The sequence below is a fragment of the Leucoraja erinacea genome, chromosome 3 (assembly GCF_028641065.1).
Source record: "Leucoraja erinacea ecotype New England chromosome 3, Leri_hhj_1, whole genome shotgun sequence".
In the NCBI taxonomy this organism is placed as follows: Eukaryota; Metazoa; Chordata; class Chondrichthyes; order Rajiformes; family Rajidae; genus Leucoraja; species Leucoraja erinaceus.
In genome coordinates this window covers 11167148-11187819 of record NC_073379.1, presented here as the reverse complement: position 1 = coordinate 11187819, position 20672 = coordinate 11167148, and the positions used below count along the sequence as shown (strand labels likewise).

General features: G+C 51.9%; 1 protein-coding gene across 1 annotated transcript in view; it reads right to left on the bottom strand.

Moving 5' to 3' along the window:
* Nucleotides 1-20672, bottom strand: part of LOC129695272 (disabled homolog 2-like) — a 59044-nt gene that overhangs the window by 2640 nt on the left and 35732 nt on the right. The window contains 11 exon segments of the mRNA XM_055632064.1: nt 352-423; nt 2885-2970; nt 6388-6679; nt 6681-6979; nt 9426-9543; nt 10228-10746; nt 16428-16490; nt 17178-17228; nt 19016-19033; nt 19399-19485; nt 20204-20335. Of these exon segments, the coding sequence (XP_055488039.1) occupies nt 358-423; nt 2885-2970; nt 6388-6679; nt 6681-6979; nt 9426-9543; nt 10228-10746; nt 16428-16490; nt 17178-17228; nt 19016-19033; nt 19399-19485; nt 20204-20335 (1731 nt within the window). The 3' untranslated portion in view covers nt 352-357.

Below are 20672 nucleotides of genomic sequence, written 5' to 3'. Positions count from 1 at the left end.
CCCTGATTCGAACTCGGAGATTTACGGTAATGGCCGCTCGTCGGTGCTCGGGGCTCTCGTGGACATTTTTCAACATGTTGAAAAATCTTCACGAGTCTTCCCGTGCTTACCTGCCATTGGTGAGTCTTCCCGAGTACCTGCCGTTAGCGTTAAGAGCCGCCAAGATATGTTCCCGAGCTCCGACGTACCAGCTACGTTCATTCTCCGTGCTTACCATGAGTTTGATTATTTTTTAAACCCGGGAGAGCTCTTGGAATGAACTCGTGCCGTGGGACAGGGCTATTACTAACCAACAACCTATCAATCTCCGCTTCAAATATTGACCAAAGATCCAGAAGATCTCACACTTACCGAGTGTTAAGCAAATGGGTTTCCAAAGTGATCTTCGAATGGATCCGAAGATTGCTGTGAAATTGGAGCAGCCTAAACAAAATATAAAGTCACTTTAACCAGGTTTTAAACATCAATGGCTTAGCTTTATCGACTCAAAGACAGACGAGTGTCATCTCCCTCTCTCTCTCTCGCACTAGTCCATCATGGACTGACTGACCTTCCCATCAACGAAGGGATCTACAGTACAAGAGTGGCTGCCTCAAAAAGGCAGCCGGCATCATCAGGGACCCACACCACCCCAGCCACACTCTCAGTTCACTCCTGCCATTGGGAAGGTGGTACAGGAGCCTGAAAACTAACATCCAGGTTCAGGGGCAGCTTCTTCCCTGCAGTTACTAGGCCATTAAACATAAGATAGACACAAAAAGCTGGAGTAACTCAGCGGGTGAGACAGTGTCTCTGGAGAAAAAGAATGGGTGACATTTCGGGTTGAGACCCTTCTTCAGACCCGAAGTCACTCAACCCGAAATGTCACCCATTTCCTTTTCTCCAGAGATGCTGTCTGACCCGCTGAGTTACTCCAGCATTTTGGGTCTATCTTCGGTTTAAACCAGCATCTGCAGTTCCTTCCTACACTGGCTATTAAACGCTACACCCTCCAAATACATAGGCTTGAGGACATAATTTTTGGCTTAGTAGCATTGGAGTCATAGAGTCAGAGTGATACATTGTGGAAACAGGCCCTTCAGCCCAACTCACCCACACATGTCCCAGCTACACTAGTCCCACCTGACTGCGCATGGCCCATCTCCCTCCAAACCTGTCTTATCCATGTATCAGTCTAACTGTTTCTTAAATGTTGGGATAGTCCCAGTCCCAATTACCTCCTCTGGCAGCTTGTTCCATACACCCACCTCAGGTTCCTATTAAATCTTTTCCCCTTCACCTTGAACCTAAATCAGTATCCTGTTCCTCATTTTTCCCCCATACCCCTTGATTCTGTTAGCCCTAAGAGCTCTATCTAACTCTCACTTGAAAACCTCCAGTGAATTGGCCTCAACTGCCTTCTGTGGCCGAGAATTCCACAGATTCACAACTCTCTGGGTGAAAACGTTTTTCCTCATCTCAGTTCTAAATGGCCTACCCCTTGTTCTTAAACTGTGGCCCCTGGTTCTGGACCCCCCCCCCCCCCCCCCCCCCCCCCCCCCCCCCCCCCCCCCCCCCCCCACATCAGGAACATGTTTCCTGCATCTAGCCTGTCCAATCCCTAAATAATTTTAATATGTTTCCATAAGATGCCCTCTCATCCTAAATTCCAGTGAATACAACAAAGGAATTTTGCCTGGGGCTGGTGGGTCTGGACAAGGCTAGCACTCAGTCACTGAGTGCAACAATGCCTCAGGAAGAACTCAACAGGTCAGGCAGCATCTGTGGAGGGAATGGAAAGATGGCGTTTTGGGTCAGGACCCTTCTTCACACTTGCTCACCGCTGGGTGAGGTGTCATCTCTGTTCAAACCACCTCAAAGGACCTCATCCGTGGAACTGATGCGCTACAATGCTGACAACTATATTCTGCACTCTGTATCTTCCCCTTTGCTCTACCTGTTGTACTTTAGTTTGATGTGGTTGTATTTATGTCTGGTATTTTCTGATCTGATCTGTTCCCGTCCGGCAGAAGGTACAGAAGCTTGAAAGCGCGCACCACCAGACTCAGGAACAGCTTCTTCCCCTCTGTTATCAGGCTTCTGAACGGCCCTTCCACAAGCTAGGGTGCTGTCCGATTCACCTCTACCCCATTGCGGACATTAGACAATAGACAATAGGTGCAGGAGTAGGCCATTCGGCCCTTCAAGCCAGCACCGTCATTCAATGTGATCATGGCTGATCATCCCCAATCAGTACCCCGTTCCTGCCTTCTCCCCATATCTCCTGACTCCGCTATCTTTAAGAGCCCTATCTAGCTCTCTCATGAAAGCATCCAGAGAACCTGCCTCCACCACCCTCTGAGGCAGAGAATTCTACACACTCACAACTCTCTGTGAGAAAAAGTGTTTCATTGTCTCCGTTCTAAATGGCTTACCCCTTATTCTTAAACTGTGGCCCCTGGTTCTGGACTCCCCCAACATGGGGAACATGTTTCCTGCCTCTAGTGTGTCCAAACCCTTAACAATCTTATATGTTTCAATAAGATGTCCTCTCATCCTTCTAAACTCCAGAGTGTACAAGCCCAGCCGCTCCATTCTCTCAGCACATTGGACTTTGTCTGTGGAACTGATGCGCTACAATGCTGAGAACTATATTCTGCACTCTGTATCTTCCCCTTTGCTCTACCTATTGTACTGGAGTTTGACTTGATTGTATTTATGTGTAGTATTATTTGATCTGTTTAGATAGCGTGCAAAACAAAGCTTGTCGCTGTACCTCAGTAACATGTGACATTAATCTTCACGGCACTTCACGGCACCTCAGTGACTAAAGGGACAAGTACCAATATTAACCTTATCCCCGCCATCCCCAATCAGCGTTCGATCATTGAAGGCTGGTACTCACTGCGGGAGGGGCAGCAAACGGGTCTCCACTCAAGTTAAAGAGATTCTGCACGGGAGCACTCGGACTAGCAGAGGCTGCTGGCACTTCTGCAGAAGCAACAAGATCAGTCGTCAGCATCGAGCCAAACCGTGCCTCGTGTTGAAGTGCGCGCATGCACAACGTGTGTTTGCAAGTGTGCAATAGACAATAGGTGCAGCAGTAGGCCATTCGGCCCTTTGAGCCAGCACCGCCATTCAATGTGATCATGGCTGATCATCCCTAATCTGTATGCACGCATGCATTCACACAACCAAGGTTCTGGAATCAAAGAGCAGGGAAACAGGCCCTTCGGCCCGCACACTCTGCCCTCACCATCAACCACACACTTACACCTATCCCATTTTCTATTCTCCCACATTCCCATCAAAGTGGGCGGCACGGTGGCGTTGCGGTAGAGCCGCAGCCTCACAGCACCAGTGACCCAGGTTCGATCCTGACTATGGGTGCTGTCTGTACGGAGTTTGCACGTTCTTCCCATGACCTGTGTGGTTTTTCTCCAAGATCTTCTCCAAGATCCTCTCACACTCCAAAGACGTACAGGTTTGTAGGATAAATGGCTTGGTATAAAATGTAAAAATTGTCCCTATTGTGTGCAGGAGAGTGCGGGGATCGCAGGTCGGTGCGGACTGTGGGCTGAAGAGCCTGTTTCCATGCTGTATCTCTAAACTAAACTAAACACCCCCTGTTCCTACCCCTCACCCACACACTGGGGTCAATTCACACCAACAAGGAACTTGGTGTACATGACTATAGCTTCATCGCAATCCGCTTTGCAGACACCAATTATCCTACAAACCCGCACGTCTTTGGGATATGGATGGAAACCGGAGCATCTGGAGGAAACCCACGCGGTCACAGGGAGAACGAGAAAACTCCACACAGGCAGCACCTGAGTTCATAAGTGATAGGAGCAGAATTAGGCCATTCGGTCCATCAAGCCTACTCCACCATAGATCACCATGGCTGATCTATCTCTCCCTCTTAACCCCATTCTCCTGCCTTCTCCCCAAACCCCCCGACACCCGTACTAATCAAGAATCTATCTATCTCTGCCTTAAGTATATCCACTGACTTGGCCTCCACAGCCTTGTGTGGCAAAGAATTCCACAGGACTTCAGATTTCGTGTCTATCTTCGGTGTAAACCAGCATCTGCAGTTCCTGCGTGCACATAGAGCATGCGTTTGTTATTTCTCCACAGCCCACACCAAGACGTTCCATCTGACGGGCTGCTTCTCGACAGGTTATATCCCCTCTGGTCTCTGACTGATTGCTCACGCTTGCCCCCTGCTGGTGCCTCCGCCCAACATCACCACCACTGCCGGCCCATCTTCCGGCCCCTCAGATTTAGCCACATGGAGCATTGAAGATCCAAGGACCCAAAGAGCTGGAGTAACTCAGCGGACCAGGCGGCATCTCTGGCGAGAAGGAATGGGTGACGTTTCGGGACGAGACCCTTCTTCGGACTGAGAGTCGGGGAGGAGGGTTTAACGAGAGACATGAAAAGGTACAGAACATATCAGAGCCGGCACCGATGAACCAGGTGGAGCCCACAAGTGTCCATTGTTAGCTGTGGAAGAGGTGATAATGAAGGGATATGAACAGTCACACTAGCAGGATGACTAGGGTGGGGCAGGGACTGAGAGAGAGGGAAAGCAAGGGTTACTTGAAGTTAGAGAAGTCAATGTTCATGCCGCTGGGGTGTAAACTGCCCAAGCGAAATATGAGGTGCTGTTCCTCCAATTTGCGCTGGGCCTCACTCTGACAGTGGAGGAAGCCCAGGACAGAAAGTTCAGATTGGGAATGGGAGGGGGAGTTGAAGTGCTGAGCTACCGGGAGATCAGGTAGGTTAAGACGGATTGAGCGGAGGTATTCAGCGAAACGATCGCCGAGCCTGTCCCTGTTGTGATTAGGGAGAGGGGGAGCAAGAGCGGAGCTGTGGGATACCAATTAGACACGAGTGAGCGCCTCATCTATGATGGGAGAGGGGAACCTCCCATTCACTCTAAAGAAAAGGAGACTTCCCTGATGTTCTGGTATGGAACACCTCATCCTGGGCGCAATGCGGCGTAGACGGAGGAATTGGGAGTAGGGGATAGAGTCTTTACAGGAAACAGGGTGGGAAGAAGTGTAGTTGAGGTAGAAACATACATAGAAAATACGTGCAGGAGGAGGCCATTCGGCCCTTCGAGCCAGCACCGCCATTCATTGTGGTCATGGCAGATCGTCCCCAATCAATAACCCGTGCCTGCCTTCTCCCCATATCCCTTGATTCCACTAGCCCCTAGAGCTCTATCTAACTCTCTCTTAAATCCTTCCAGTGATTTGGCCTCCACTGCCCTCTGTGGCAGGGAATTCCACAAATTCACAACTCTCTGGGCGAAAAAGTTTTTTCCCACCTCAATCTTAAATGGCCTCCCCTTTATTCTAAGACGGTGGCCCCTGGTTCTGGACTCGCCCAACATTGGGAACATTTTTCCTGCTTCTAGCTTGTCCAGTCCTTTTGTAATTTTATATGTTTCTATAAGATCCCCCTCATCCTTGTTTGATCCCGTGTGCTGTATGTGTGGAGTTCGCACGTTCTCCCTGTGATCTTGTGGGTTTTCTCCGAGTGCTCCAGTTTCCTCCCACACTCCAAAGACGTGCAAGTGTGCAGGTGAATTGGCTTGGTATAACTGCAAATTGTCCCTAGTATGTACGGGGTGATCACTGGTTGGTGCGGTCTCCGTATATGTATCCGCGCTGTATCTCTGAACTAAACTGCCCAATCGAGCCACCAGAGGGAGCAGAAATTGAAATTACAACAAATGTATTTAGGGTGTAGGGTACTGTTAATGTGCGGGGATCGCTGGTCGGGGCAGACTCGGTGGGCCGAAGGGCCTGTTTCCACGTTGTATCTCTAAACTAAAACAGGTTTTTAACTAGTACGGGTGTCAGGGGTTATGGGGGGGAAGGCAGGAGAATGGGGTTAGGAGGAGAGATAGATCAGCCATGTTTGAATGGCGGAGTAGACAGGATGGGCCAAATGGCCTAATTCTGCTCCTATCACGAACTAGTTCTAACTGAATAGTGAAAGGCCTGGATAGAGTGGATGTGGAGAGGATGTTTCCACTAGTGGGAGAGTCTTGGACCAGAGGGCACAGCCGCAGAATTAAAGGAAATACCATTCTGAAGATGAGGAGGAATTTCTTCTTCTCAGACAGAGGGTGGTGAATCTGTGGAATTCATTGCCACAGAAGGCTGTGGAGGCCAGGTCAATGGATATATTTAAGGCAGAGATAGATAGATTGTTGATTAGTACGGGTGTCAGGGGTTATGGGGAGAAGGCAGGAGAATGGGGTTAGCAGGGAGAGATAGATCAGCCATGATTGAATGGTGGAGTAGACTTGATGGGCTGAATGGCCTAATTCTGCTCCTCTGAGTTATGGCCTTGTTCTAACCGCGCGGCAGGAAGTCTAGCCGTTACCGTTTGTGGCCGCTGAAGGGATTTGGTTGATGTCAAAGTCATCGTGGTCGGCGATGTCCTGGGCCACCCCCACTTTGTTGCCGAAGTATTGTGCGAAGGCCCCGGAGGTGCCGGGGAGGGTGGGCTGTTCACTCCGGCGTGCCGGGATGGCCGGCGGCTTGGCTATCTGGAAGTCCTTGAACATCTCCTTCACGCTCTTCTTCTCCCTGTCCCCCAGCGGGTCTAGGGCGGTGAAGGCCCCGGTCTGGGGACTGGTCGCGGGGGCCGGCCGAGGCGGGGGAGGGGGCGGGGGGGGACGTGCCCGAGGGCGGCATCAGCGGATGCGAGGGGCCGAAGGGGTTGGAGCCGAAGGGGTTGGCCTGGGGCAGGGCCTGGGTCCACACGGGGGGTGGCAGGGACAGCTGGCCCCAGCCGGTGGGTGGAGGGGCAGCCCCGAACGGGGGTGGCTGGCTCCACACCGTGCCCGCGTGGCCACCAAACACCACCGGCGGCACAAAGGGGCCGGCACCCCCGAGGATGGGCCTGGGGGGCAGAGGGCCGCCGGCCTGGCCAAGTGGTTGTCCCCAAGTGGGCTGAGGTGGTCCGGGTATGCCTGGAGAACAAACAGAGCACAAACAAAGTCATACAGCAGTGAAACAGGCCCTTCAGCCCAAACCCAACATGACCCCTTCTACACTACACAAGGCACTCCCATCTACACTAGTCCCACCTGACCGCATCCCTATAAATCTTCCTTGTCCATGTCTAAGTGATGATTGATTGAGAGGATTAGTCAGAGTTATATAACATGGAAACAGGCCCTTCAGCCCAACACACCCATGTTGGCCAAGAAGCCCCTTCTACACTACACAAGATGCTCCATCTACACGAGTCTGCATTCGGTCCATATCCCTCTAAACCTGTCCTATCCACGTACCTGTCCAAATGTCTAAGTGTTGGTTTAGTCAGAGTTATACAGTATGGAAACAGGCCCTTCAGCCCGACCCTTCCATGCGTGACGAAACAGGAGCACCCGCAGGGAATCCACGCGGTCATAGGGAGAAGGTACAAACTCCATACAGATAGTGCCTGTAGGAGTGGTTAGGATTGAACCTGGGCCTCTGGCGCTGTGAGGCAGCAACTCTACTGCTGCACCAGCATGCTGCATGAATGCAGGCAGTCAGTTTAGTTTATTGTCACGTGTACCAAGGTACAGTGAAAAGCTTTTGTTGCGTGCAATCCAGTCAGCGGAAAGACAATGCATTATTACAATTGAGCCATCCACAGTGTACAGATACACTATAAGGGAATAATGTTTAGTGCAAAGTAAAGTCTGATCAAGGATAGTCCAAGGTACACAAAAATGCTGGAGAAACTCAGCGGGTGCAGCAGCATCTATGGAGCGAAGGAAATAGGCAACGTTTCGGCCCGAAACGTTGCCTATTTCCTTCGCTTCATGGATGCTGCTGCACCCGCTGAGTTTCCCCAGCATTTTTGTGTACCTTTGATTTTCCAGCATCTGCAGTTCCTTCTTAAACAAAGGATAGTCCAAGAGTCACCAATGAGGTAGTTAATAGTTCAGGACTGCTCTCTGGTTGTGGTGGGATCAGTTGCCTGATAACAGCTGGGAAGAAACTGTCCCTGAATCTAGAGGTGTGCACACTTTCCAGATTCCATTTTCACACTTCTGTACCTTTTGCCCGATGGGAGAGGGGAGAGGGGAGAAGAGGGAGGGGCCAGGGTGTGACTGGTCCTTGATGATGCTGCTGGCCTTGCCGAGGCAGCGTGATGTGTAGATGGAGTCAATGGAAGGGGGGTTGGGTTTGTGTGATGGTCTGGGCTGCGTCCAGGATTCTCTGTTCCTAAACAGGTGCAATGGGGAGGTCCAACTGTTTTCCGTACTTGGCCCCAACCCGACCAGTGTTGTGCCAAGTTGGGAAGTTCTCCCAATGACCGAGCTTCCCCTACTAGGGTCACACACGCCGACCCTTTGGACCAACTTGCCCATGACACCCAAGATGCCTTGTCTAAGCTAGTCCCATTTGCCCAGAGTTTACAAATGTTACACCACAGTTCATAGGCGCAGAAATAGGCCATTCGGCCCATTGAGTCCACTCCGCCATTCAATCATGGCTGCATTTTCCATCTCAACAACATTCTTCTGTCTTCTCCCCATAACCCCTGACACCTGTACTAATCAAGCATCCATCAATATTCATTAAAAAAATATCCACTGACTTGGCCTCCACAGCCTTCTGAGGCAATGAATCGCACAGATTCACCACCCTCTGACTAAAGAAATTCCACCTCGTCTCCTACCTAATTCTGAGGCTGTGCCCTCTGGTCCTAGACTCTCCCACTAGTGGAAACATCCTCTTCACATCCACTCTATCCAGGCTTTTCACTTGGGTAAGTTCCAATGAGGTTTCCCCTCATCCTTCTAAACTCCAGCAAGTACGGGCTCAGTGCCGTCAAATGTTCATCATATGTTAACCCATGGTCATTCTTGGAAACCCCCTCAGGGGCGTGAAGAATGCCCTCCGGAGCTTGCTCTAGGGGTAACTGACGGGTCTTGCAAATATGCACAAGTCTATCATTGTTACGCCACAGTTCAGTAACAGCCTCTCACAAATGTTGATTGCTTAATCACAGATGAGGGGGGACCTCATTGAAACTCACCGAATAATGAAAGGCTTTGGTAGAGTGGATGTGGAAAGGATGTTTCCACTAGTGGGAGAGTCTAGGACCAGAGGCCACAGTCCCAGAATTAATGAACATTCCTTTAGGAAGGAGACAAGGAGGAATCTCTTTAGTCAGAGGGTGGTGAATCTGTGGAATTCATTGCCACAGACGGCTGTGGAGGCCAAGTCAGTGGATATTTTTAAGGCAGAGATAGATAGATTCTTGATTAGTGTGGGTGTCAGGGGCTATGGGGAGAAGGCAGGAGAATGGGGTGAGGAGGGAGAGATAGATCAGAGATGAATGAATGGCAGAGTAGATTCAATGGGCTGAAGGGCACAACTTTGCTCTTGTCACCTGTGACCTGATGAAGGTGTTACCTGGGCTTGCCAGTGTAGATGTAGAGGCGGGCACGTTGAACAAGTCCAAGGCTCCGAGACCGGACGGGGCGGAGGGCTGGGCCATGGAGTTGTTGGGACCAATGCCGTCGCTCACGGTCTGCAAGAGATGAGGAACATTAAGGCTTCTCCAGAGGCAGGAAGGAGAACGCGGAGGGTGACAGGAAGGAAACGTTGACCATGGGGGTCTACGGGGTGGGGGGGGGGGGGATATCACAACACCCCGCTTCGCACTCATTCCACGCGCAGCCACATAAACTGCCCGCAACCCTACCGCCCGCGCACAAGCCACATATTAAATCGCAAACGGCATTAGTCCGGCGTTAGTTCACGTGGCAAGCAGCCTCCCATAGTGCAGCGTTGCTCCCCCAACAGGAGCGATCCCAACCCCTCCTGAACTCCAGGAGGAGAAGCAAGGCAGAGGTGGAGCGAGGTCTAAGCATGCACGTGCCAGTCCGCGGCATTGAGCGACGGACAAAGGTTGTCCACCAGACACGCAACCAAGGACTCCTTCCAAGCAGATTCCAAATTCCGAGGTCTTCCCAACGCGGGGACCTCGGGAAGCAATTTGGGAATCGCAAGGGAGACTCCAAACCTTCAGCAGGTTACATCCCCTGAACTTCACCTCCTGGAGGTTGGAACTTGGAAGATCTAGGAGCTTGAAAGGAGGGGGGAGGTTAGAACGTGGAAACTGTAGGAAGCTAAGAGCTTGAGAAGCAGTGGGTTACAGCAGCCTAGAGCGCTGGTTATTGTGGGGTTAGTAGTTATTGCGAGGGTCGGTCACCTGAACGCCTCTCCTGCCCCGGCTTCCTTTGCTGCTCTGCGGAGGAGGGGAGAGCGTGATGGAGTCGAGACCTTGTGCCAGGAGGTAGTTTGCAGTAGCCAGAGGGTCTGGTCGGAGCCCATTCGACACGGCCGCTACAGTGACGGGGTGGGCCGGCTTGCTGACCGAGTCACTCGGGCCGGGGGCCAGTGGCAGTCCGTTTAGCGGCCAGGGTGCGGAGTCGAGGTTGGGGCCGGACAACTGGTCAAAGTCAAGGCTGTTGCTGGAGTCGCCGAGGAAGGCAAGGGCTCCCTCTGTCTGGCTGCGAGGAGCGGCGGAGTCGGCCGGTGGAGGTGCTGACTGTTTGGGCTCAGAGAAAGGATCATTGCCAAAGGGATTAGGGTCAGGCGTGGGGAAAAAACTGAGCGAGGACGCAGCTGTCTCATCTTGAAAGGGTTTGCCCGGCGCACAGGTGGTGAGGGGGTCCAATTCGGGAGAAGACAAGTCCAATAAGCAGCCCGAAGAGCCGTCATTACTTTCCTAATCATCGACAGAGAGGGAGAGAGAGAGAAGGGGGAGAGAGAGAGACAGAGACATTTAATCACAGGATCAATAGGCGCTAGAGAGACTACACAGAAATAGAGGTTGGTCATCGTTACAGAGCCCTTCGTTCCAACTTGCCCATGCTAACCCATACAATACAATACAATACCATTTATTTATTGTCATTTCAACCCAGAGGTTCAAACGAAATTTGGTTTCTGCAGTCATACAAACAAGTAGAAGAACCAAGACACAACACAATTTACACAAAACATCCATCACAGGGAATCTCCTCCTCACTGTGATGGAAGGCAAAGTCTTATCTCTCCCTTGCACTCCTCGTTCTCCTCCCGATGTCAGAGTCAAAGCCCCTGGCGGGTGATGGTAAATAAGTTCCGCGGCCATTTAAAGCTGTGCCGGGCGATGCAAGGCCGCGCTCCGGGTCTTGGAGCCCCCGGCGTGCGCTAACAAGTTCCGCGGCCATTTAAAGCCGCGCCGGGCGATAAGGCCCGTCCAGGTACTCCTCAACCCCGCAACTCGGGCGGGAGAAGTCGCCGTTGCGGAAGCCCCGAAAAGCGGTCTCCCAGCAGGGACCCGCGGGCTCCCGGTCACCGTCCACCGGGCCCACGGCTCACCATTAGTCCACATCTCTCTACGCCCTTCTCATCCATAAGTGATAGGAGAAGAATTAGCCCATCGTCTACTCCACCATTCAGTCACGGCTGATCTATCTCTCCCTCCCTCTCAACACCAGTCTCCTGCCTTCTCTCCTGACACTCCCACTAATCAAGAATCTGTTAATCTGTGGTTTAAAAATATCCATTGACTTGGCCTCCACAGTCTTCTGTGGCTACAAATCTGCAGATTCACCACCCTCCGAATAAAGATATTCCTCCTCATCTCCTTCCTAAAAGAACGTCCTTTAATTCGGAGCCTGTGACCTCCTAGTCCTAGACTCTCCCACGAGAGGAAACATCCTCTCCACATCCACTCTATCCAGGCCTTTCACCATTCAGTTAGAACAAGTTCATAGGTTGTTATGGAGCAGAATTAAGCCGTTCGGCCCCATCGTAAGCAGAGGATTTTGTGTCTAGCCTTCATCAGGTAAAATACTGGTTCACCAGGGACGTCAAACCTGCAACACCCAAGGCCTTTAGTGGTTCAGTGACTGAATAGTATTGCAGCATTTGCCTCAAGCTGCCACCGCATAGCCCACGTGCATAACGCAAGACAAGATGCCAACCGTCCTAAAGTGAAGGCCACTTCAGGTCAAGCTTTGTCGCTGGCCCAGAGTGGGCAACAGGTTGGAATTTGCCCACTTCAACTTGGCCAGCTCAGCAAGCAACCAGTGTCACTTCCCACAGGGTAGAGGATTCTAAAACTAGAGGGCACAGGCTTAAGGTGAGAGGACTTAAGGTGAGATTAAAGCGGGAGCTCAGGGGCAATTTTTCCACTTGGGAGGCATCTGTATGTGGAACTAGCTGCCAGGAGAAACTTTAAATGGATATAATTACGACTTTTAAAAGATATTTGGACAAGTGTGGACAGGAAGGGTTTAGAGGCCACAAATGGGGGCAAAAATGTGACTGGCGCAGAACGGCAGAATTCAGTGAGGCACGGTGGCACAGTGGTAGAGTTGCTGCCTTACAGCGCCAGAGATCCGGGTCCGATCCAGACTACGGGTGCTGTCTGTACAGAGTTTGTATGTTCTCCCTGTGACCTTTATGTGTTTTTTCTGGGTGCTCCGGTTTCCTCCCACATTCCAGGGTTTGTAGGTTAATTGGCTTCCTACATACTAGAGACATTGATCGCTGGTTGGCGTGGACTCGGTGGGCTGAAAGGGCCTTTTTCCACGCTGTATCTCTAAAGCCATCTTGGTCAGCACTGACAAGGTGGGCCGAAGGGCCTGTTTCTACGCTGTATCGTTCTAGAACTTTAACATTACACAGCAGCGAGCTCACAAGGCCAGGTTTAACACTGTCAAGAGAAGGCTGGCGTAAACAATGGAATTGTAAAAGTCCTCTAATCCTCCCGGAATGAGAACAGCTTCTAGCAAACACTGGTTGGAGGATTCCTGCCGGAGACATTTCTGGCCACAGCCCTAATTCAAGTCTGGTATGGTGGCCAATTCATCCGGCATGCCGGCAACTCCAATGTGGACTGGAATAACCCACAGTGAACTCCACAACATTCCCAAGATAGACACAAAAGGCTGGAGTAACTCAGCGGGACAGGCAGCATCTCTGGAGAGAAGGACCGGTGACGATTTGGGTCGAGGCCCTTCTTCAGACTGGGAGTCGGGGAAGGGGGAGCCACAGAGATATGGAAGGGTGAGGTGAGAAACCAGGAGATCAAAGAGGACAAAGTGCAAGGAAAACGTAGAATAGTATAGCGCCGCCTGCTGGCGCACGCAGGTATGGAACCCGGTGCTTGGAAGCCGCGGTCACGTGACTCGGGAGGGGCTGCGGTTTCGCTTTCGCGCCACAGTTGTTTGCTGACCACCGTTGTAGTCAGACGTGTTTACAGAGGCCTGTATGCAAAGGAGTGATTGTGTTAATCAATTAGTTCAGAAATTAGGTTACACAAAAAAGCTGGATAAACTCAGCGGGTGCAGCAGCATCTATGGAGCGAAGGAAATAGGCAACGTTTCGGGCCGAAACCCTTCTTCAGACTGATCGGGGGCGGGGGTGGGCGGGGACAAGAAAGGAAAAAGGAGGAGGAGCCCGAAGGCTGGGGGATGGGAGGAGACAACAGGGGGACTGAGGAAGGGGAGGAGACAGCAAGGACTAACAAAATTGGGAGAATTCGATGTTCATGCCCCCAGGATGCAGACTCCCCAAACGGAATATGAGGTGCTGCTCCTCCAATTTCCGATGCTGCTCGCTGTGGCCATGGAGGAGACCCAGGACAGAGAGGTCGGAGACGGAGTGGGAGGGGGAGTTGAAGTGCTGAGCCACCGGGAGGTCAGCTAGGTTATTGCGGACCGAGCGGAGGTGTTCGGCGAAACGATCGCCCAACCTACGCTTGGTCTCACCGATATAGATCTGTGCCCAACCTCCGCTCTCAATTAGTTCAGAAAACTTGGTTGTCGGCTTTGCCAAAATAGATCAATAAAGATAAAGATAGATAAATGTGGAATTGTTAGCTCGGGGAAGCTGACAACGAAGCATACGGAGATAAAATGTAATCAAGGAGACAGTCTGACTGGTCGGTGAACACGGGTGGGAAGGGATGGAGAGTGTGGAAAAGCAAAGGACACTTGGAGTTAGAGAAGTCAATATTCATAACATTCCTGCTTGTTCTGGCAAACATTAACTGTACGCCTTCCCACTCAAATATCTGATGCAACAGGATTTGATCACTCAACACAGACCTGATCTAAATGTGTAGGAAGGAACTGCAGATGCCGGTTTACACTAAAAATATGCACAAAATGCGGGAGTAACTCAGCTGGACAGGCAGTATCACTGCCGAGAAGAAATAGGCGTCGGGACCCTTCATCATATTGAAAGTAGGGGCTGGGGAGCAGGAGGTGAAAAGTTGGAGGCGAGAAAAGGCCACTCCTTCATCCCCGCCCCTTACTTTCAGTCTGAAGAAAGGTCACCCATCCATGTTCTCCAGAGATGCTGCCTGACCCGCTGAGTTACTCCCGCACTGTGTCTGTCGTACACCCGTCTCAACTCCATTAGAATCCAGTCTCATGTGACCTATAGCATATCATTGTGTTGAATCATGCATGACTCTTACAAACATCTACAGATGCCCCGTAGAGAGCACACTGTCGGGATGCATCACAGCTTGGTTTGGGAACAGCTCTGCCCAAGACCGCAAGAAATCACACAGAGTTGTAGATGTCTTACAAGCCCAGTCCATCACACAGACCACACTCCCCACCATTGTAGATGTAGCCCAGTCCATCACACAGACCACACTCCCCACCATTGTAGATGTAGCCCAGTAGATGTAGCCCAGTCCAACACAGACCACACTCCCCACCATTGTAGATGTAGCCCAGTCCATCACACAGACCACACTCCCCACCATTGTAGATGTAGCCCAGTCCATCACACAGACCACACTCCCCACCATCGACTCCATCTACACTTCACGCTGCCTCGGGAAAGCAGCCAACATAATCAAAGACTTGTCCCTGTCCCACCCCGGTCATTCCTTCTTCTCCCCGCTCCCGTCCGGCAGAAGGTACAGAAGCTTGAAAGCGCGCACCACCAGACTCAGGAACAGCTTCTTCCCCTCTGTTATCAGGCTTCTGAACGGTCCTTCCATAAGCTAGGGTGCTGTCCGATTCACCTCCACCCCATTGCAGATGGGAGAGGGGGAAGAGGGAGTGACCGGGGTGCAACTTGTCCTTGATTATGCTGCCGGCCTTGCTGAGTTAGCGTGAGGTGCAAATTGAGTCAATGGAAGGGAGGTTGGTCTGTCTGTGTGATGGTCTGGGCTGCCTCCACAATTTGCTGTGATTTTAGCATCACGGGGGCACGTTTGCTGTGTAAAAGCAAACCATCACTGGCCACCCTTGGGAGAGGACAAGGGCTTGCTCAGCTGGCAATCCAACAAGCCATCGAACTGGCCGCAAAGGTCAGGTAGAACTGCAGCCAGACGCACAAGATCCAGTGGGTCACGTGGCCTGTAGAGGGAGCCACCGAGCCAGTCCCTGCTCGTTGGCCTCAAGACCAGAGATGGAGCGGGCGATGGTGGATATGAGGAGCAAGGCCAGGAGGAGAGGCAACTGGGGCCTTGCCTTACGCGCCCCTCAAAACAGGTGCCCCCCGCAGGCACAAAGCTGGACGGGCGAGGAGAGGGACATTGGTTCACTGGTCGACCCACACGTTTAAGGGATGGCGATGACTGGAAGCCCTGCAGCAGCCTGGAGCTCGCCTGGAACGAGGGTTGCCAACTGTCCTGTTTTAGCCGGGACATCCCGTATTTTGGGCTAAATTGGTTTGTCCCGTATTTGACCGCTACTGCTCGGGTCGAGGTCGAGGGGACTGTCGGGTCGGAGCGCCGCATCCAGCCCCGCCTCACCCGTCCCGACGTAGTGCAGCCCATGGAGTGCAGCAGCAGCAGCGCCTCGCCCGTGGCCCCGTCGGTCAGTCGGCAGCCCGGCCAGCTGTCCGACCTCGGACCTTCGCTTACCGCCGACACCACCGCCCCTCCTTCTCATGGCCGATCATCGATTCATGAGTTGGATGGGGTGTCGGGCCAAAACTCCTCAGCTGGCCCGCCGGCTGGGCTTTGTGTGCAGTCCAGCACCCGGGACAACTCATCATTCACCCAGCCACGGCCGAGTCGGTCAACGAATTGCCGTCGGGAAATTGTCCCGTATTTTGACCTTTTGTCCGTTATTTGGGAGTGGGAAAGTTGGCGACCCTAGCTGGAGCAGGAATCGCTCATAAGACCTCGAGCGTGGACTGGACTTGGAAAACGGAGCCAAAACCTGGCGACTCTTGCTCGCGGTCTCAGTGGGCCTTCTCTGTCCACTCTGCCAAATCGGGGATCGTGCTTAGAGATGGCAATACTTTATTGAACTGTACGCAATAAAAGAACTTCATCGCGTGTTTCACCAATACTGCGCCATTGAACATTGAAGGATGGTACAGGCCGAGAACAGTGGCCTCAGCGTCGTGTACGCTGCCCAGGCCAGCAGAGACTTTGCTTACCGTAGGGGAGTGGATGTCAGGAGGTGTGGACATGTCGCCAAACAACTGCAGTTGGTCAATATCCTGCGGAAGGAAAGGAAACAATACAAGTTAAAATTCACAACAGGTTGGTTCATAAGATCATCAATGAGAGGAGCAGAATTAGGCCATTCTGCCCATCAAGTCAGGCACGGTGGCGCAGCGGTAGAGCCACTGCCTCACAGTGCCAGACACCCGGGTTCGATTCCGACTGCCGCCGCTTGCCTTTACAGTGTTTGTACGTTCTCCCATATTGGACTTTACTGGCTTTATCTTGTACTGAACATTAACCCCTTATCAAGATAGACACAACATGCTGGAGTAACTCAGCGGGACAGGCAGCATCTCTGGAGAGAAGGAATGGGTGACGTTTCGGGTCGAGACCCTTCTTCAGACTGTTTGGACAAGGGTCTCAACCCGAAATGTCACCCATTCCTTCCCACCAGAGATGCTGCCTGTCCCGCTAAGTTACTTCAGCATTTAGTGTCTATCTTCGGTTTAAACCAGCATCTGCAGTTCCTTCCTACACAATCCCCTAACATGTGTATGTACAGTGTAAATGGCTCGATTGTAATCACGTATTGTCTTTCCGCTGACTGGAGAGCACGCTACAAAAGCTGTTCACGGTACCTCTGTACATGACAATAAATGAAACTGAACTGAGATGCAGCAGCTTTAATTATTAGCTAACCACAGCCCCCACCCCAAAAAAAACAAACAAATCCGACTCACATTCTTAATGCCGGACACTGCATCATCAAACTTCAGCAGTGGACTGCCATTCTGTTGGGGGGGAGAGAAACATGGTAAACACTGTGCCACTATCAGTCCACTCCATAAGTCCCAGATGGTACGCACATGGGTTGAAATAATTGCATCTCCTTAGAATAAAGGGAAGGCCATTTAAGACTGAGGTGAGAACAAACTTTTTCACCCAGAGAGTTGTGAATTTGTTGAATTCCCTGCCACAGAGGGCAGTGGAGGCCAATTCACTGGATGGATTTAAGAAAGAGTTAGATAGAACTCCAGGGGCTGGTGGGATCAAGGGATATGGGGAGAAGGCAGGCAGGGGTTATTGATTGGGGACGATCAGCCATGATCACAATGAATGGTGGTGCTGGCTCGAAGGGCCGAATGGCCTCCTCCTGCACCTATTTTCTATGTTTCTTTGGGCGGCACGGTGGCGCAGCGGTAGAGTTGCTGCCTCACAGCACCAGAGACCCCGGTTCGATCTTAACTACGGGTGCTGCCTGTGCGGAGTTTGTACCTTCTGTGACCACGTGGGTTTTCTCCGGGCGCTCCGGTTTCCCTCCACATTTTCGAAGAAGTGCAGGTTTGTAGGTTCATTGGCTTCGGTAAAGTGCAAATTGTCCGTGGCGTGTAGGATCGCGCTCATGTACGGGCCTGTTTCCGCACAGTATCTCTAAATTCTGAAGTAAATCTTCAAAGGGGCAGGTTTCATAAAAACATAATCAAGAAACATTGTGTCAGATATGAAAGGGGCATTTGAGGGACGTTGGGATAGGCGCATGGCTATGCTGAGAATGGGGAGGGGAGGGGGGGAATAAGGATTACGGAGAGGTAGGTAAGAGTTGATCTGGGCATCATGTTGTTCGTAGACACTGTGGGCCAAAGGGCCTTATCTGAAGATAGACACAAAATGCTGGAGTAACTCAGCGGGACAGGCAGCATGTCTGGAGAGAAGGAATGGGTGACGTTTCAGATCGAGACCCTTCTTCAGACTGAGAGGCAGGGGAGAGGGAGACACAGAGATATGAAAGGGCAAGGTGTGAAAACGGGAGATCAAAAGGGACAAGGCTCAAAGGAAATGTAGAGTGGATCATTGTTAGCTAGGTGAAGGTGACAACGAGGCATGCAATGTAAAATTGAATGAGGACAGTCAAACTGGTCGGAGGACAAGGGTGGGGGAGGGGATGGAGAGAGAGGGAAGGCAAGGGTTACTTGTAGTTAGAGAAGTCAATGTTCATACTGCTGGGGTGTAGGCTGCCCAAGCGAAAGATGAGGTGCTGTTCCTCCAATTTGCGCTGGGCCTCACTGTAGAGACAGTGGAGGAGGCCCAGGACAGGAAGGTCAGTGTGGGAATGGGAGGGGGAGTTGCAGTGTTGAGCAACCGGGAGATCAGGTAGGCCTGATACTCCGCTGTAGTGTTCCATGTTCTGATATTTATGTCCAGAAGGTGGGATGTAAGTTTGATGAATCAATGGCTTGGGTTTCGTTGAGAGATCCCTTCTCTCCAGATACTGCGTGGGGACAGGCCCTTCGGCCCACTGAGTCCTTGCCGACCAACGGTCACCCCGTACACTAGTTCTATCCTTCACAGGAGGGACAATTTGCAGAAGCCTATCAACCAATAAAACAATATGTCTTTGGAGTGTGGGAGGAAACCTGAGCTCCCAGAGAAAACCCACGCAGGTCACGGGGAGATGGTCCAAAAACTCCGTACAGACAGCACCCGTAGTCGGGATGGAACCCCGGGTCTCTGGCGCTGTGAGGCGGCAACTCTACCGCTGCGCCTCTGTGACGCCCTTCCAGAACATTGGAGATCTTACCTCAGTGGGCTTGTCATCCTGAAAGACAAAAGAAAACGAGGAGTTGAGTTCTGGCAGCACGTAGAATGGAGCGGTGTTGTGTCGCTCATTGGCAGAGTTAGACTGGCTGCATTGAGTTGGTTTTCATCATGGCATCATCTTGCACTAAACGTTATTCCCTTTATTCTGTATCTGTACACTGTGGGATTGTAATCATGTGTAGTCTTTCTGCCGACTGGATAGCGCGCAACCAAAATGCTCTTCACTGTTAACCAACCGACCAACACATTGATATCCGAGCCCACACCCACAAGCCTCCCCCACCCAATGTTCCACCCACAGCCAGACCACCCCACTGGGAGGATAGGGGGGGGCTCCCTCCTTGCCCTGAAGAGCTTCCTCACCGCAGCCTGATTCTCCACTTCCTCCTTCTTCTTCAAGTTGTAGACCAGCTGGAAAAGGTCCTTCAGATCCACGACCAGCGGCTCTGCCTGGGAAACAACAGCTCACATGAGGGGAATAGCACAGGGTCCCACGAGGTTCAAGTGGAAACCATTCACACCGACCAGGACAATGCTCGGCAGCTATAATAGATAGCGGCGGAGCAGCGGGACACACGCAGCACCAGACACCCGGGCTCAACGCTGCCCTCGGGTGCTGCCTACGCGGAGTTTGCACGTTCTCCCCGCTGACCACGTGGGTTTCTTCTTGTTTGAGACTTTATTTTAGAGATACAGCATGGAAACAGGCCCTTCAGCCCACTGAATATACGGCAACAGGCCATCCCCATACACGAGCACTATCCCGCACACTAGGGACAATTCACAATTTTACTGACACCAATTAACCTAAGAACGTGTAGGGATGTGCCAGCATTGGGGGACATTTCGGGTCGGGCCTCTTCTTCAGACCAAGAACAGACACACAGAGTGCTGGAGTAACTCAGCGGGTCAGGCAGCATCAGGCAGCATCTCCGGAGAACATGGATGGGTCGGTGAACCTTCTCCGATCCCGAAACGTCACCTATTCCTTTTTCTCTGGAGATACTGCCTGAGCCACTGAGTTACTCCAGCACTCTGTGTCTATCTTCGGTATAAACCAACATCAGTTCTTTGTCTCTACGTTGGTTATGGAACGTTTAGTTTCTGTCCCCCACACCCAAGTGGCCACCGCACCCTGTGCCCACCCCGTCATGGAGGGTCACCGTACCTGCTGGGCGGTCTTGATGGCGAAGAACTGGTGCTGGCCCTCTGCTCCACACACGTAGCCAAAGGCGCGGTTGTCGGTGACGTCGCGGGCGATGAAGGAGATCCTGTTGACCGTGTGTTCCTGTTCGATCACCTGTGTGGGGGCGAGTGGTACGAGGGCTGCAGTCAGTGACAGGAGCCCTTCACCCACACCCATCCCCGTCACCGTGTCTTCCACCATGGGAACAGGCCCTTCAGCCCAACATTGCCCACGCCGACCAACATGTCCCATCTACACTAGTCCCAACTGCCTGCGTTTGACCAATATCCCTCCAAAACCTGGCATTCATTGATCTTTTTCTCCCCACATCACTGTCTATATCTCTCCTTTCCCTCATCCCTAACCAGACTGAAGAAGGGTCTCAACCCGAAACGTCACCCATTCCTTCTCTCCAGAGATACTGCCTGTCCCTCAGAGTTACACCAGCTTT